Source organism: Lissotriton vulgaris, chromosome 12 (genome assembly GCF_964263255.1).
Source record: "Lissotriton vulgaris chromosome 12, aLisVul1.2, whole genome shotgun sequence".
Taxonomy (NCBI): domain Eukaryota; kingdom Metazoa; phylum Chordata; class Amphibia; order Caudata; family Salamandridae; genus Lissotriton; species Lissotriton vulgaris.
Genome location: NC_141700.1, coordinates 109,179,482 through 109,198,262, shown reverse-complemented (window position 1 = coordinate 109,198,262; position 18,781 = coordinate 109,179,482). Strand labels below are relative to the sequence as shown.

Sequence of the window (18,781 nt, the reverse complement as noted above, 5' to 3'; positions counted from 1 at the left end):
CATTGTGCCGCATAATTCCAGTGGCCCTGCCAGTAACTCAACCGCTTACCGAGAGGCACAGACCGGGCGGCGGGTTTGGCGAACACTCCCAGGCCTTCACGTGAACGGAGCGTGGTTGCTATGGATTTTCAAAGGTACTACTCTAATGGGAACTAATTTGCTCGCGCAGCGGAACCTTCAGCTGCGGTTCCTGTTTCCGGTCGGACCGGAAGTGCACTCATCTTTTGCGCGCGCTGTATTCTGGGGACAGTGCAGTCTCCAGGTCACCGTCTGCGGAAGGAAAGGCGACCCGTTAAATGGGAGAGAGGGGTATTGTTCGGTATGTACGGCAAACAACCGCAGAGCAGGCAGCGTCGAGCAGTGGGGGCGGCGACAGGAAGCGGGGGCGCCGCGGAGGCGGACAAATGTAGCACGTCGCGCCAGTACCTCTTAATTTGGCAAAGTACTTTTCCTGTTTACAGTGTACCTAGATGACAATAAACGTCATAAATGAAATGTGTACATTTAGGGCAAATTAAAAACAATTATCGTTCTCAGTGCAGTGTTGTGAGAAACGAGGAACTAAACCCCTGTAGTCATTGGGCTTAGGAGCAGATAGTGTCCAAGTTCTGGTTGCTTGGCGTTGGATCAAATTAAAGAAATATATTTCTAGCATAGGAGTCACTGTTACGTTTTTATCAGATAAGCGTACTTACCTCAGGGATACATAGCTGGCAGGTTTCCGAGGTCCATGCGTGATATGCTGCCCGAGTCGTTTTGTTTCTTTGAATTCTGGGTAGTGTAGTACTGGCATATAATGGCATAACCAACACTACAAAAATAAAAAATAAAAATACTGGATTGAAGTAGCACATCACACATGGGCCTGGGAAACTGGACAGGAATGTGGCCATAATATTTTTTCAATAATGAGTCTCATCTTTCCCAAGAATGTGCCTTTGCCTATCTGCTACACATACTCTCAAATATTCCAGAAAATAAGTAAAGTCAACTAAAGCATTTAGCATAAATTGCAGTCAACCGTTTTTACATTGCCTGAGTGGTTGCTAGAAAAGCTCAATCTGCTGCTTCCTTTCAATGTTGACGTTCAGTAAACACACTTGGAAAAGTCAGAATGGCTAATTAAAAAAAATCCCCAAACTTGTTTCCATATTTTACCAGTAAAAAAACACGATGTTGTCTTTTTGTTTACCTTGATAGCGACTATTGCTCTATTGGTGGCCGCTATTATCCGTACATACCAATGTTGGCTATGTTAACGAGAGTGGTTAGTGTTTTCAGAATTGCCCCTCCCTTACTTGACTTTAAGGAGCAGGCTTTTGTCTATTCCCTATCTAAAGTTTCATTTTGTTGACATTTCAGCAGTTATTAATGGCATAAACATCTAAACAAGCTGTCTTTTCTGAAAAGTGAATGGTTAGAAAAACCAAAAGTCTCTTAAATAAATTGCTGTTCAGTTTCATTGATGTGTGTTCAGTTTCCATAGATATGTAAAGTAAAATGATCCATTTGCGCTAAGGATGCACCTCATTGTTTGAAGAGACAGTATCTGGGACTCAAATCCCTGGTATCTAAGAGCTGTTTCCCAACAGTTTTAGATTGCTCTGGCCTTCTGTCCTATGCCCAGGACCCAACTGTCAAATTATCGCTCTCAAGTGACTGCACGGTGACATTTATCACCAAAATAAGTGACTCTAAAACATACTTGTATACTAGCTATCTATATATAGACTGCGACATAGAGATGTTAGAAACCAAAATCTGGTGTATTCATATAAATCACATCTTAATTGTGGTTATCATATCAATCTTTGTTTACTAAAACATTCCTTTCTGCTGAAAATCGTGTTAGACATTTCTGAAGAGCCACTGATGGCTAGTGGTCAGACACCTAGTGGACCAGTGGTGCTGGAACAATTTCCAGAGTGGGGGTGATGTCATTAATGTTACATGACTGAAGTCCTAGGGATTGTGATAAATCCAAGCATTGTACAAAAAGTAAGTGTAGCAAATATGCCATGCCCATTCAGCATGAGAGTGCTATGGGTGTGGTATGTAGCTGGTAGTGGATTTTGGAGCACTGTTTAGGGAACGCTGTGTCATTTACAGACAGCAGATTTTCCTTTGAAATGGCCTCCAAATTGGAATAGACATGTACAGTTTTACTGGTAAAACTATGTAGCGCACAAATGGAAATCTGGTTTCAGCGAATGTTTATCACTTGCAAATCAAGTAAAGTGTCTTGATTTGTTTTGATATTATTAAAATTTACTTCATTTGTGTTTGCCTAATTGCTGATATATTTTTCAATATGTGTATAGTTAATTTATAGGTATTTAAATGTTTTGTGTTAGGAAAAACTGTCAGCCTTTCCCTTCCTGTACCCCAGCAAGATCTTCACTTAGATCTCTGTTACAAAATCCGCTCGCTTTGCAGTCTGAGAAATAATAGTAAGCACTCTTTTCCCTAATAAGCAGCAGATTCAAAAGACATAGCCTGACATTTGACCTTTGTCTGTGAGCGTGCAGCAAATGTTACAAGATAAATACAATATTTAAAGAGATCGTTATTGCTCATTCATCTCCTGACCTCCAGCATTGTTAATTTTGGGAGTGCTGCAGCACCCCTGTACCCCTACTTCCAGCGCCTATGTAGCGGACCTGAGAATTTGAAACTCAATGGACACATTTAGATATGAAAGTTAAGCAATAAATCAGAACTGCACCACCTTTCTTAACATATATGTAAGAAATCTTAAATGTCCATTATATCCAGTTGAACCAATTAGTGAGAGAGAAGTTAATTGTCCCAACAGTTGGTTTATAATTTCTTTATTTCCAATCGAAAGCCATCAGCCAACGCCTTTCATCCTATTCTAGTGGGACTTCTTCAGGGCAATCGTACTATTCTTGTAATGCAAACGAAAGCGAAAAACGACCGTCCGATGAAAAATAACCAAAAATCCTCTGTGAATGATGTTTCTCGACCAGTTTAAGTACCAATGCAATTTGATGTATCCATAATTAGACCCATGGGCGGTTTCTTCTGGATTCCAGGGTAGTTCTGTGTAATAACCGCAAAGACAGAGATGTGCAACGTGTACCCAAACAATCTGTTAATACACATATCAGTGGATACTATCCACCTAGGCAATGGTCCTGCAGCAGTAGCGCACCGCAACGTCCTCCGATTCTCCACAATTTTGCAAGAGCAGTAACCTTTAAATTGTGGAGCACAGTTAATTGGTTGTACATAAAAAAAATGCTAACTCTAATTTCATCAATCATTCAGCATTTGTAGAGCCCATCACTGTCACCCCTAGGGGTATCTGGGCAGTGAGGGGTACCATGTCTCAGTCGAAACGCTAGGACGTGGGTTTCTTTCTGAAGTCTGCCAGGGAGTGAGCCGTTCGGAGGTGGAGGGGCAGGGTGTTCCAGGTCTTGGCGGCGATGTAGGAGAAGGAGCGCCCCCTGCTTTAGCTACGATGGATGTGGGTAGTGTGAGAGAGTGTGAATGAGGCGGAGCACTGGTGTTTTGTGGGATGATGGAAGTTCAGGCAATGGTTGATGTAAGATGGTCCTTTATAGTGAAGGGCTTTGTAAGCATGTGTGAGAATCTTGAACTTGCATCTCTTCTGGATGGAGAGCCAGTGGAGGTTTCTGAGGTGGGGGTTATGTGAGTCAGTTTGGGGAGGTCCAGGATGAGCCTGGCTGCAGTGTTCTGTATTGGCTGTAGTCTTCTGAGGAGCTGGGTAGAAAATTTTGGTGTAGAGAGCATTGTTGTAGTCAAGGCGGCTGCTGACGAGGAGCTGCATGACGGTCTTCCTGGTGTTGATTGGGATCCATCTGAAGATTCTGCGGAGAATGTGGACGGTGTGGAGGCAGGAGTAGGCGACTGCGTTGACTTGTCTTTTCATCAACAGTTTGGCTGTCAAGGATGATGCCATGGTTGCGTGCATGGTCTGTTGGTGTTGGTGTGGGTGTTGGTGCTAGTTCTGCTGGTAACCAGCTGTGGTCCCATACCGAGGTGTTCTTCCAGAAGATAAGTACTACTGTTTTGTCGTAGTTGAGTTTGAGGCAGTTGTTGGTCATGGCGCTGCAGAAGTTGGTTTTGGAATTGGAGGGATCCTCAGTGAGCGACAGGATTAGTTGAGAGATTATGTTGAGTCCATGGGATCTAAATAGGTCTGCGGGGGGGGGGGTCAATTGACCAACTAAGACTTAAAAATCACAGTAATTTGAAATCTTGTACACTTACGTGTTTCATTATATTTCATTACATTGATTCACACCAGAACTTGGCTGAAGGTCTCTACTCCCTTTGTATGATGTAGGTGAGGCTTTTCATACCAGTTTCCCAGTGTCTTTAAAGCTCATGATTGCACAACTTCAAGTCCCAGACCACAAAAACCTTGAATGTAATTGAAAATATATAAAGCTTGAAACCATCCGCGACAAAACGACTGTTCGGTTTACACTAAACTTGCTTTGCTACATTTCAGAGTAAAAGCCTGCAGTCATAAAGATGCTGCCCTGCAAGAAGAGAAAGGTTATGGAACCCTCAGAGGCAGAGCCAAATCCAAAAGTTCCCCATAAGGGCGAACTTGCGACTTCGGACAGAGAACACAACCAATGTCAGACTATTAAACCAAGTCCAGAAAGTACTGTACAACAAGGAGCATTAAACAGTTCTGCAGGCCTTGCACGAACTGCTCTGCAGGAGAAAGCGCATGGCTTGAACTGTCAGTCAAGAACTCAAGACAGCACTGACTCTGGAAACTCCGGAGGGACATCTACCACGACACAGGTTGTTACTTTGAAGACTTCAGGTGGCCTCACTGATATTTCTTCAAGGATTGCAGAAGAAAAAAAACTTGAATCAGACTGGGGAAAAGACCGACATGAATATCCCTCTCACGCAAAGGAGGCAGAGGCGCCAGTTCAGTGCTCATCAGAAGGTAACTCACATTGTATGTCTTTTCTGTTAGATAATATTTGTTACATTTTGGATCCTCTAACCCAGGGGTCTCCTAACCGGTCCTGGGGGGCCGGATCCATGCCAGATTTTTAAAATAACTACATGTATCTCAATGGGGATATCCAAAAAATCTGGCCTGGATCCGGCCCTCCAGGACCGGTTTGGAGACCCCCTGCTCTAACCAGTCAAACACTTGGCCCCTGACATATTTCAACTCCTGCAATTCTCTGACACAGTTCAGGCGAAAGAAACTCGTATGCAACTTTGTTACTTTATTTGGACGCTGGTCCCAGAACAACACATGACACAAAGTAATCTACTTTGCATCCTTTTAAAATGGGCACAAGAGAAAACCCTGATGGCTTCCATAGGTTACAGTTTAGTTTTTAAGTTGAAAAGAAGTGACAGAAGTTACAGTGTTAATCAAGGACTGGCAAAACCAATAGGTCTCGCATTTTCGCTTTGCCAATATAGACCTACTAGTTTGTCAATGCTTTAGATTTGTCGTCGCTTGTATCTTACTATATGCAAACTCGAGGATATGACTTTTTTGATCTGAATTAAAAGGAATGACTAATTTGGTTTTCCCTCTCATTCAACGAAATTAGAAAGTAACTTTGTGGGTATTCTTTGAACGAAGTGTATCGTCCTTGTGCAACCCCAAAATGTCATATGCAATACCTGTGAAATGCCTTCAGCCACGTTGGAGTCCATCCAGCAGATGGCCACTTTTCTGGGGAAACATGACAAGAAGTTTTTGGGCACTTAGTCTTTTCAGTCTGATGTTTTATTAAGCGAGCCTGTTCTTCAGCATTTGTTCAGGTTCACTGTGCGATATTCCTCAATGTATTATGTGGACAAATAGGACAGAAAAGGTGACTCTCGATCAGTTCACCGTTTTTGTTCTGACTGGGGCCCGTATTGATCTTCTGTTTTTGTTCTGATATTCTGGTTTCTGATATAAATAAGTAGGTGCCAAAGAATAATATTTTATGAGGCTGTTCATTGCCATGTGTAATATAACCTGTGAGCCTGGAGCCTGGCTCCATCCAGTCACCTTTGCTATTTGGTGAACAGGGAGAACTCATCCTACCTTCCTGGGAGCTTCTTTATCGAACTTGTGCCCGCTTTCTCCTTTGCCGGTACCACTGCCCTGCCTACTGCGCTCGTTCTCCTCCCGCCGCCGCACCCCAGGAACATCAGTGCGGCCGCTGTGTGGGGGAGAGCTTGGGGTGCAGGGGACTACAAATCCCAGCTGACTTAGCGTCAGGAAGCCGTCTGCGGGGAAATTGCGCCAGGTTGCGCTTAAATCAAAGCGTCACTGCCGGTGGAGTGGGGACACCTTTGCTATTTGGTGAACAGGTAGAACTCATCCTACCTTCCTGGGAGCTTCTTTATCGAACTTGTGCCCGCTTTCTCCTTTGCCGGTACCACTGCCCTGCCTGCTGCGCTCGCTCTCCTCCCGCCTCCGCACCCCAGGAACATCAGTGCGGCCGCTGTGTGGGGGAGAGCTTGAGGTGCAGGGGACTACAAATCCCAGCTGACTTAGCAGCAGGAAGCCGTCTGCGGGTAAATTGCGTCAGGTGGTGCTTAAATCAAAGCGTCACTGCCCGCTTCGCGGGACGCGCGCGGGAGAAGCCCGGGCCAAGGGCGGGCCCGTTAATGACCGAGTAAGAATGGACTGGGCCACCCCATTTACATTTGGCCTGCGATACTTATCTTTCCACCTCCATTGGACATATTCTATCCTCCATCTTCTCTATTATTGTCATAACTTTGTCTATTGTTAATAACACCAGGACTACTAGAGGTAGTAGGAGTAAAACAGCACAGGGTGCAGCACAGATAACTGGCCCAATTGACCATTATATTACTAGGGCTAACGAGGCAATTGACTAAGGCATAATCCTTCTAGAACGAAGGGTATCACAAGATTTGACCCTGGCCAAACGGTCTTCATTGGGTTCCCTAGCCGCAGCCAAGACACCTACTCACTTACGGGAAACTGGTCCACTATTGGAAGTACATGTAGAAACCCACACTGTGCCAAGTATGGTTGACCTGTCGGCATCCCTAGAGTTTTCGGACTCGCAATCGTCCATGATGCTAGAAAAAACCCCTGTTCTTTTTGCGAGCCCGAACCGGGAGGACCCCGACATAGCCCCAAACCGGGGATTGAGGGAGGGCGCTATACCTAAACAAAAGAAACAAAAGAAATCGCTCAAAGCGAAACAAACCAAGAAACATATTCACCATAAAGATTCATCCACTAATCAGTCAGCAGGTCAAGTTAGTCTAACGCAGAGAGAGTTAACCACTATACCAACAGAAACCATAAATCTCTCCATGAACACAGCAAACCTTAGTGTAAATAGTAACACGGGAGAAGGGTGCAAAGTTTGCGGGGTAAATAACCAATTACTAATTAGATTAGGCGAACTAGTCAAAACCTACATGCAGCCCATTGAATTGACCCTTATAAAGATCGAAACGCAGATAGCTGCTCTGAACACAACTTCAAATATCCCCAAGGGCGTGTGGCTGGTACAAACAGGGGGGCAAAAAGCGAACAACAAAACCCCCAAGGTAGGGGCGCAAGCCACAAAAGTCACTACTGAAGCGACAATTGTAAAACCGAAGCCCCCTCCTGTAGGGATGAAGAAGGTCCCCGAGACAACAAAAACTCCAGTCCCCCCTAATACCCTGAAGTCTGTCCCAGTTAAACCACCAGGGGCACAAACTATTAACACCAGGATCAGGGGGAGGGGTGGGCATCCAATACATTTACCACCAGAAGCAAGCCCTTATGTGGTAATTATGACCGGGGTTCCCGAGCGGAGTATTAATGTGGAGGAACCAGGCTGGTCTTTAAAAAATAAGGTACAATATTGGTTATCTACCATTAGACCTTTACCACCGCACTCTGCTAGCAGAGTCTCAATGGTCCGCAGGGTCCCTTGGATAGGCAAGGAGCCGAAAAGAATCCCGGGAGACTGCGTTATAGTCAACTTTGATGACCCACTCACAGTTGAGCACATTTGCTCCTGGGGTATGCCAGTAACAAATGAGGGGATAGATACAAAAAGACTCTCCTACTTCTATCCCCCATCACCTAGTTATAATGAAGGCCCAGAATGGAACTGGACCCAAGTAGGAAACTGGGATAGGAGAAGGGATTGGGTCGATTGGTCAGGATATGGAGGTAGATATATCGCTCCTTCTGTAGGTTGGAGAGGCATACCAGTCGCAAATAGATTTAATTGTCTAGAAATGGTGGATTGACCACCATCGCGTACTGGTCAGGGAAGCTCGGACCCATTATTTTCTGGGTCTAAATCCTTACAAACATCTTCAAGCTCCCTAAGATCCTCCTCTATTATTGTAATCCCCAACAAGATGATGGAATCAAAAATAATAACACCCATTTCCTCCATAGAAATAACCATTGATTTACCAGAGTCTCTAGTTGCTAAAAGTGAGACATCTGGTAATGTGGGGAAGGTAGTCTTCCCAAGATCAGTAGAGGCAGGTTTGGTCTACGAGAATTCTATTATCCCTGACGATTCCCCTAAAATACATTCAAATTCCCCGGTGCCAGAACTGCATCCACTGACGTTCCCCTTGAAATCAGTGACCCGACAAACTCAATTTTAACCCTTTCTGTTCTATTTTGGAACATTGCCGGTCTCCGCTCCAAGATAAATCACAAACCATGGTTAGACACAGTTAGTGTACACCAGATAGTATGCCTGCAGATAACCTGGGCCATTGAGCCTATACACCTCCTAGGTTATAAAACATACCATGTCCCAGCTAGCTCTAGAACTTTTGGTAGACCTAAGGGAGGTCTTGCAGTATATACCGCAAACAATTTACCACCTATGGACATAACTGTTCTTCTGTCTGGCGAGAATGTTCAAATCTTAAGGGTTTCATTTAATAAATGCATGTTGTATTTTTTGGTTAATTTTTATAACAACCTTCAGTCAACCGAATGTGTTAACATTTTAACTGAAATTACATCTTTTCTAAACGAACAGCGGAATAAGTACATTTCCTTTACCTCCTATGTGATTTGTGGGGGGATTTTAATGTTTCACTATGTAATAATTATAAGAATGGCACCTGTGGTCTTCAGGACGAAAATGGATGCTCCCTGACACACTTCACACATACGAAGTTAGGTAACTGCCTAAATGAGTGTCTATTTTCACTAGAGATGGAATATGTGAATGACCTTGTAGATCCACCCGCCAATTTCTCTCCAAGGTTTCATGGTATGGGACTGTCAAGTGTCATCGATTACATTCTATGTTCCCAGATTATAAAGGGTCAACTGAAAACTTTTAAAACAGGCTCAGATATTAGTAGTGACTACTTTCCTAATAGTGTTAGCCTGTCAATTAAAAATGTTTTACCTCATTTAACCAGGCCCAGTCTACTGAATCAACAAACGCTGTCCATGGACAAAGTAAATGGCTTTTCTGTAAAATGGTCTAAAATTGACCCAGTAGCAATTACTAGTAAAGTGGTATCCAAAGCCCTTCCATGGATGAATAACTGCTTAGCATTAGACTCCTCACCCCAGCTGATTATAACCAGCTTCTAGGAAATTATTAGAATCATACGGAAAGAGTTGTTTCGTAATCAAAAGTCCAGAAAATCGGAAACCAAAGGCTGGTTTAATCCAACCTGCCGTAAAGCCCTAACTGACTTAAAAAGAGCTCTCCACCACCCAGTCAGAGATCGTGCTGAAATCAATAAACTTACAAAGGTTTAAAAATTGGCACAGCACAACCGTAGAAATGAAATTAAGAAGAACTTGTGGGCCCAATTACATGAGAGCTGCCTACGCAAAGACAGTTCTCTGTTCTGGCATTCGGTAAAATCACCCTTTTTAGGTCTCGCCTGGAATAGCATCCGAAGGATGCGTCCAGCTGGAGACTTATAGCTGCCCGTCTCGGGGGAATGAGGGACAAGAGGGTGTTACGAGCTTTTCTGCCGGATTTGGGTGCGCGAATGCGCACGCCCAGCCCGGCGCCGTGCACGTACCCTGCCACAGATTCCCTGAACACACACATGCACACGCAGGCAGGAAGGCACACACACACACACACGCGCACCCCCCCTACTTCCCCCCACTCACCGGCACCCCCCCGCCGCACACAAACAGGAGCGCACCTACACACACGCACGCACACACACACAGAGACCCCCACCGCCACAACCGCCTCATACATACAATCGCCCCAAGCCCCACTTACCGCCATTATAAACTCTTGCAGCCTCCGCGGGGCTCACCCTCGGGCATGGGAGCCCCGCGTCACCAGCACTGCTTCTCTCCGTGGGCGCGTGCGCGGGCTTCCGAAGACGGAAGTCCCGCCCCATGGAATGTTTCGGTTTCAGTCCAGCGCTGGCTCGTCCCCGGAGCTCCCTGCTAGTTAAGTGTGGAATGCCAGCCCTTGTTTTCCCTTGACATGTGAGTGACTTTATATTCACGGTGTATGCTGTTTCAGTCCCATTGATTACGACACCTTGTTTACAGCCGACATAACTGTTAGTGCACTGAACTCGTAATAACATTTTTTGGCTGACTAACCTAAGGCAGTAGTTCTTTCTCTGAGCCCTTTCTTAAATACCACCAGGTCAGTGTTTATTTAATGATTTAAGCACACCATCCGTAGAACTAAGGTAAACACTACCTTTTACCATTACTGGGGCCAGATTGTTGATCTTCACACTCCGATCTAAGATGGCCGCCTTGTTTATTAGCCATTATAGCACCTCTAGCAATCTCTGCACTTGCGTGCTGTGAGGCCACACCCCCGCGATGGACCGGCCCGTGACTCCGCGCCTGCACTCCAGGATACTTAACGCCACGCACAGCGAGGAGATGGCACCTTTCTGGACGCAGCAGAACGGGGTAGGTCTAACGCCGGGTTCCCAACGAGGAACAGTTAAGTTTACTGAGACGTGATGTCGCCTTTACTTGGTTCCTGCTTTGGTACCTGCAGCGCCGCCCCCAGTACTGTTTTGGAACCCGTAGTGGGAGCTTGCTGCCCCACTTTGTACTTCTTTGCCCAGCGGCGCCATCTACTTCGCCACTAACCTGGGTCTGGACCTGGGTTTTACAGCGGCAAGTCCGGTAGCTTCACATCCTATGAGAAGCGGGCAAGCAGCGTTTGGGTCTTTTTCCAAACCCCCTCTCCCCCCCTTCCCCTGGTTGCCGGCTTGTATTTGGAGTGACGCCATTGCGCAAATTTGCAAGGGGGATGTTTTGTGGCCATTACGTTACTCTAGCATACTGACTAGGACCGTGGCATTTTACCCCCATTAGCAATTACACATTTCAAGTTGAAGCCTTCATAGTCATAACTCCTGACCATCGTTTGTGTGTCTCCCTACTTCGATTTTGCAGAGACACCACTCTTTGGATGTACATTTTCTCCGCTGCACCTGATGAGGCCATACCTTGTATATACTGGTAAGACAGCGGGTGCAGTCACTTGGTCTTCGATTTTCATCGCCGCCACAGAGTCCAGTTACTCCACTGACAGCCAGAGGCCGGCTAGCATGGGGAGTGTCAAAGCTTGCCAGCTGACTAATTCTACCCAAGGAATGCCTGGGCTAGGGAAGAATGACTAACATGACAGGCTTGTGGCTTGTTGTTCCTATGCTCTACCAGCCTTTCAGAGGTGACCGCCTGTTCCAAATCTTCAGCCTGTGTGTTGCACAGATGTCTCTGCAGCGTACCCGTTCATGTGCACTCCATCCTTCCATTATCAGCAGGCTGGTCGGGTTCCTGATGCAGGAATAACCCAGTTCCAAGCACCCAGGAAAGGGCGGCACATTGGAGCCCTTGACAAATCTCCAAGGGAACCATGCCAGACTTTTCTGGATGCACATACAATCCAACCCAAGGCTTGCCACACATTGTCTCAATCCTTTCTTGCACCCCTCTGCTATAGCATACCTGGATGGCATTGGGCTTCCAACATCATGCTGCACCAAACACCACCACTACTGTACATATTCATTGCAATCTCACCTGCGAACATTCATACTGCTGCAGCATACCCTAATCTGCACCCTCACAGACCCTGCACCCTCACACCCTGCACCCTCACACACACTGCACCCTCACACACACTGCACCCTCACACACACTGCACCCTCACACACACTGCACCCTCACACACACTGCACCCTCACACACACTGCACCCTAACATACACTGGACCCTCACACACACACACTGCACCCTCACACACACTGCACCCTCACACACACTGCACCCTCACACACACTGCACCCTCACACACACTGCACCCTCACACACACTGCACCCTCACACACACTGCACCCTCACACACACTGCACCCTCACACACACTGCACCCTCACACACACCGCACCCTCACACACACCGCACCCGCACACACACCACACCCTCACACCGCACCCTCACACACACCGCACCCTCACACACACTGCACCCTCACACACACACTGCACCCTCACACACACACCACACCCTCACACTGCACCCTCACACACCGCACACTGCACCCTCACACACCGCACCCACACACACCGCACCCTCACACACACTGCACCCTCACACACACTGCACCCTCACACACACTGCACCCTCACACGCACTGCACCCTCACACACACACTGCACCCTCACACACACACTGCACCCTCACACACACACTGCACCCTCACACACACACACTGCACCCTCACACACACACTCTGCACCCTCACACTCTGCACCCTCACACTCTGCACCCTCACACTCTGCACCCTCACACACTGCACCCTCACACACTCTGCAATGGAACATACACTCCAAATACCACTCAGTCCCACATAATTACACTGCACTCAATGCAACATACACTCCAAATACCACTCAGTGCCACATAATTACACTGCACTCAATGCAACATACACTCCAAATACCGCTCAGTGCCACATAGTTATATGCAACATAATTACACTGCACTCAATGCAACATACACTCCAAATACCACTCAGTGCCACATAATTACACACCACATAATTACACTCTACTGACTGCAACACACACTCCACACAATACCACTCAGTGCCATATAATTATATGCTACATAATTACACTGCACTCAATGCAACATACACTCCCAATACCACTCAGCGCCACATAATTACACGCCGCAAAATTACACTCTACTGAATGCAAAATACCCTCCCCATATTACCACTCAATGCCACATAATTACACGCCACATAATTACTCTTCTCAATGCAACGTAAATACACTCCACATAATACCACTCAGTGCCACATAATTACACACCTCCTACTTAAACTCTACTCAATGCAACATAGACAGATAAATTTATCTATGTATCGCCCTCACTCTATCTGTCTATCGCACTCACTCTATCGCCATCACTTTATCTATCGATCGCCCTCACTCTGTCTGTCTGTCTGTTGCCCTCACTCTGTCAGTCTGTCTGTTGCCCTCACTCTGTCTGTCTGTTGCCCTCACTCTGTCTGTCTGTTGCCCTCACTCTGTCTGTCTGTAATGTAAATGTAATGTAAAAAAGATTTATAAAGCGCAACATACACCGGACGGTTTCTTGGCGCTGTTCACTAAATCATAAAGAGACAAGGACATGGTCTGTTGCCCTCACTCTGTCTGTCTGTCGCCCTCACTCTGTCTGTCGCCCTCACTCTGTCTGTCTGTCGCCCTCACCCTGTCTGTCTGTCGCCCTCACCCTGTCTGTCTGTCGCCCTCACCCTGTCTGTCTGTCGCCCTCACTCTGTCTGTCGCCCTCACTACAGTATCACTCAGCACCACCACACCATCACTCAGGGGCATCACAACATCACTATGCGCTACCACAGCATCACTGAACGCCACAGCATCACTCAGCACCACCACAGCATCAATCTGTGCAACCATTCAACAACAACTGGTTTAAATATGTTCTCTGAATATTTCAAGCTTTATTACAAATGTCACAAAAAGATGTTAATATTTCACTTCTGTTCTTGGATTTTCGTCACAACAAAATACAATGAACATAATCTTCACAAAAGTTATTTACAAAAGCTATTGCCATTATAAAATAATAACTTATATTTAACTATTAATTATTAAAAAAATTAAAAGCCATTTTTATTTGTAATATCAATACATCTAAGTCACGAAAATACTACACATATTGCATTACAAATGCTATAGATGTCACATTTGCGAAAGTTAAAACTATTGGCATTGTAAATGACAAAGCTATTAATTTCGCTATTTTCAAAACCAACACATAAATGAAAAAATTGTCATTTACAATACCAATAACTCAAACTTTCCTAATGCGAGACCTATTGCATTGCAAATGCTTGTTGGTAGATGCGTCATCTTCTCAACATCTCGATGTTGCAGTCAGGGCCGTTTCTAGGTGTTTTGCCGCCCTAGGCGAGAATTGAAAAATGCCCCCCCCCCCCCCCCCCCCCCCTCCCTTTTACTTTATTTGCAATGTGGACCAGTTTGTCTGTCAGTGTCTTGTGTGTGTGTGTGCGAGTGGGCAGTGTCTGGAAAATAGTTTGTGTATGTGTGGGGGGTACGTGTGTATTTGTGGGTGTGTCTGCATGAATGTGTGCTTAGGTGTCTACATAACATAACATGAGTATTTGTAAAGCGCACGTTCACCACTACGGGCCTCTTGGCGCTGAAATAACAGATGTTTGTTGTTACCCAACTCAATGGTACTCATTTTATCGACCCCAAATGGATGAAAGGCTGAGTGGACCCGCCGGGATTTGAACCTGTGACCATGAGGTCGAACACAGGCCCCTGCAGTAGACGCATTAGTCCACTGAGCCACCAGACCCGGGTTGTGTGCATGTGGTTTGCTTGGGTGTCTCTGAGGAGTCGTGTGTGTTTGGATGCCTATAGGGAGGTTGTGTGTGTGTGTGTTTGAATGCATGTATCTAGATAGGGAGATAGTCTGTGTGAGTTTGGGTGTCTATATAGGCCCTCTGAACCCCAGCACCAATGCTTATGCTGCACTAATGGAGGTTACGGCTCTGGTCGGTGCATCCGATTAACGAAGGAACTGAGATTAGAGAAGGTTTAAACCTGGATCATCGCTCTGGGCCCCCAACAATGGAGCACAGTTGCTGCAGCACCTGGCCTTGCGCAGGCTACATTAGAGACACGCGTATGTTTTTCGGTTCAATGTGCATGAATGTGCAGAAATGGAAGCGAGTGACCACGAACCTCTGCTGCATCTCTAGCTGCCACAATCTGATCTAGGGATGCATGTCCATTTTTCTGTACTACACTGCGCACTCAACACTCCTCACTGGAAAGTACAGGGAGCACGTTTCCCTAAACAATGCAAGTTCAGAAAGGTATTCTATCGTTACACCTGCACCATTAAAGCCCTTCCCTGATGTTAGCGTTTCTGAATATCCTCGCTCCTATACCCCTGCGTCCCATCCTGTTCGGTGACACACTTGCTCCTCCGACAAGAACGGATTTTCCAGGAAGTATTGGGGAATATCTAGATCTAGACAAGGAAATATACAAAGGTGCCATGCGCAGCACACAGCCAACTTGTGCCCTACAGCACATTACACTCAATGACGCAATGGAAAATGGTGGGGCCAACAGGCAGAATTTGAAGAGCGCCCCTGAGTCTCCCATATCTCACAGATTAAGAGACCGTCTCGACCTCGTTCGGCCACCTTTAGAGACAACACCAATTAACATGGGAATCTCAGTGCAGTGGCCCCTCACCACATTCTGCAGGGGGAGGCATTGTTTTGCGTTACACCATGGGGCTAAATCTAAGCATATATCCTCCAGCCAAGGTTTATTCCGATCAGGTGTCATTTATATTAAGCAAAGTTTTGACTAGTGCCCCCACCTACCCACAGGCACAGACGGGCTAAGTATTCCTAAACTAAGGCAAAAGTCTGGGCGAGGGTCTATGGGCACAGACTTAGAATCTGCTTGTAGGTGGCAAAACAAGCTAAGTAAAGTAGACACCCGCAACCAGAGAAAGCTAATGAATTATCTGACACCAAAGGAGAAGTACAGGTATTTATTACTCTCTACAGGACACTCTAGCCCAGAGGTCTTCAAACTTTTTGATGCCGAGACCCCCTTGTAAAACCTTTTTAGGCGTAAGGACCCCCTTCCGACAAACGTTTCTAGAAACTGGTACTCCTCTTCATCAACTTTTGACAACCATAAATGCGCCTGTTAGATCTCATCACATCCCTCCATCATTCATCCACCCACACTTTCACACATCCATCCATCCACCCTTTCATCCTTCCATCCATACATCCATCCTTCATCCATCCACTCTTTCATCCTCCCATCCATCATCCATCCACCCTTTCACCCATACATCCATCCACTCACCCATTCATACATCCATCCACCCACCCAGCCACCCTTTCATCCATCCATCTACCCATCATTCATCCCCCCACCTTTTCACACATCCATACATACATCCTTCATCAGTCCACCCTTTCATCCTTCCATCAACACATCTATCCTTCACCAATCCATCCTTCATCCATCCACCCTTTCATCCTTCCATCCATACATCCATCATTCATCAATCCACCCTTTCATCCATCCATTTACCCATCATTCATCCACCCATCTTTTTACACATCCATCCATCCACCCTTCCATCCATCCACCCTTCCATCCATCCATCCTTCATCCGTCCACCCTTCATCCGTCCACCCTTTCAGTCTTCCATCCATACATCTATCCTTCACTGATCTATCCTTCATCCATCCACCCTTTCATCCTTCCATCCATACATCCATCATTCATCCATCCACCCTTTCATTCATCCATTCACTCATCATTTATCCACCCACCTTTTCACACATCCATCCATCATTCATCCATGCAACCTTTTATCCATTCATACATCCATCCACCCTTCAATCCTCCGATCCATACATCCATCCTTCATCCATCCTTTCATCCTCCCATCCATCCATCCACCCTTTCATCCTCCCATCCATCCATCTATCCTCCATCCATCCATCCATCCACCCTTTCATCCATATATCCATCCACCCACCCTTTCATCCATCCACCCACCCTTTCATCCATCCACCCACCATTCATCCATCCACCCACCATTCATCCCCCCCACCTTTTCACACATCCATCCATGCATAATTCATCCATGCAACCTTTTATCCATCTATCCTTCATCCATCTACCCTTTCATTCCTTCCATCCATACATCCATCATTCATCCATCCACCCTTTCATCCATCCATTCACCCTTCATTCATCCACCCATCTTTTTACACATCCATCCATCATTCATCCATCCACCCTTTCATCCATCCATTCTTCATCAGTCCACCCTTTCATTCTTCCATCCATACATCTATCCTTCACCAATTTATCCTTCCATCCATACATCCATCATTCATCCATCCACCCTTTCATTCATCCACCCACCTTTTCACACATCCATCCATCCTTCAGCCTTTCATCCATCCATCCATCCACCCATCATTCATCCACCCACCTTTTCTGTGCCTCTCTCATGGGTGGGTGGGGATCAGTATCTCTCTCCGTCGTCTTCATTCTTCTTGCCCACTCATGGGAGGGCATCTCTGTGCCTCCCTGCTGGGGGCGGGGGATGTGTCATGGGACCCACAGCTCTAGGTGCGCAACATCCATTTCAGTCACAGGGCTAAACTACAGCCACTCCCCCAGCCCCGCCCCCAGCTCCCCCCAGCTCGTGTATGTGAGCCAGGCCGAAACAGCTTCAGGGACACACACACAGTCACACCGAAGTACTTGACAGGTCTTTAAAAGACCTTTTACTTGTCAATGAGGCGTTGATGTTTTTCACACCTCGCTGTGAATTAGGCTTCCGCCGAGCACCCTCAGCCCAATACCAGGAACTGCACTCTGCAGAATCTGCGACCCCCTTCCCAGGACTCCACGACCCCCCTGGGGGTCGCGCCCCACAGATTGAAGACCGCTGCTGAGTCTAGCCACACACTCCTGAATCTAAATTTGTATCATTCACACCTATTAACTGTTTATAAATGAAAGGCAGCACCATCATCCTGCATTTTCTTTATGCTTTTCAAATGTTACATTACGTCACGTCTTTGCTGTACAGAGATAACATAACATCTCTTTGCATCTGATGAGTGCTTATGCACCAACGTTTCGCACAAACACTAGTTTTTTTCATGAGCTGCACTTCCTCTATGTAATTCGTTAGTCATTGCCTTCCCACAGAGCATAGTATGCTGCACATAACATCCCTCGGATCCCCATGGATGCCGTTCATGAGCTGGGTGCCACAGAAGTTGGAGAGCTTATTTTCCCAGGGGGAGAACAAGACAGGCAGCAGTTCCCAAATGCAGAGTCCCCAATCTAATCTCCACCCAGCGCTAGATCATGTCCCTTGCCTCACACCCCCACCACCTCCACGTGAGCTGCTGAGCTTGTGCATCCCCTCCTGCTGGTCAGCACCGCAATTGCTTTACCGGAGCCCGAAAGATTCTTGAAAACCTTCTTGTCTGGCTGCGCAATTATCGTTCCGGGTCCTCTCTTTGCCGCCCTCCCCCTTTTGCCGCCCTAGGCGGCCGCCTACTCCTGCCTAATGGTAGAAACGGCCCTGGTTGCAGTGACGGCTGATGAGTGGGTAGCCCACTTTTCAAAGATATTTGGTGGTCCCCCCGAGGATGCCAACAATGAGGTTCATGTGGCAGGTGACCGTCCCGGGGACCAGATAT

The 18,781-nt window shown here is 46.5% G+C and overlaps 1 protein-coding gene across 2 annotated transcripts in view; it reads left to right on the top strand.

Annotated features, from left to right (window-relative positions):
- The first annotated feature begins 228 nt into the window (after positions 1 to 228).
- Positions 229 to 18,781, top strand: part of GON4L (gon-4 like) — a 421,863-nt gene continuing 403,310 nt past the window's right edge. For both annotated transcript variants that reach the window (XM_086947415.1, XM_086947414.1), the window contains exons 1-2: positions 229 to 319; positions 4,502 to 4,957. In XM_086947415.1, coding sequence (XP_086803541.1) covers positions 4,525 to 4,957 — 433 coding nt within the window. In that variant the 5' untranslated portion in view covers positions 229 to 319; positions 4,502 to 4,524. The remainder of the gene's footprint in view (positions 320 to 4,501; positions 4,958 to 18,781) is intronic.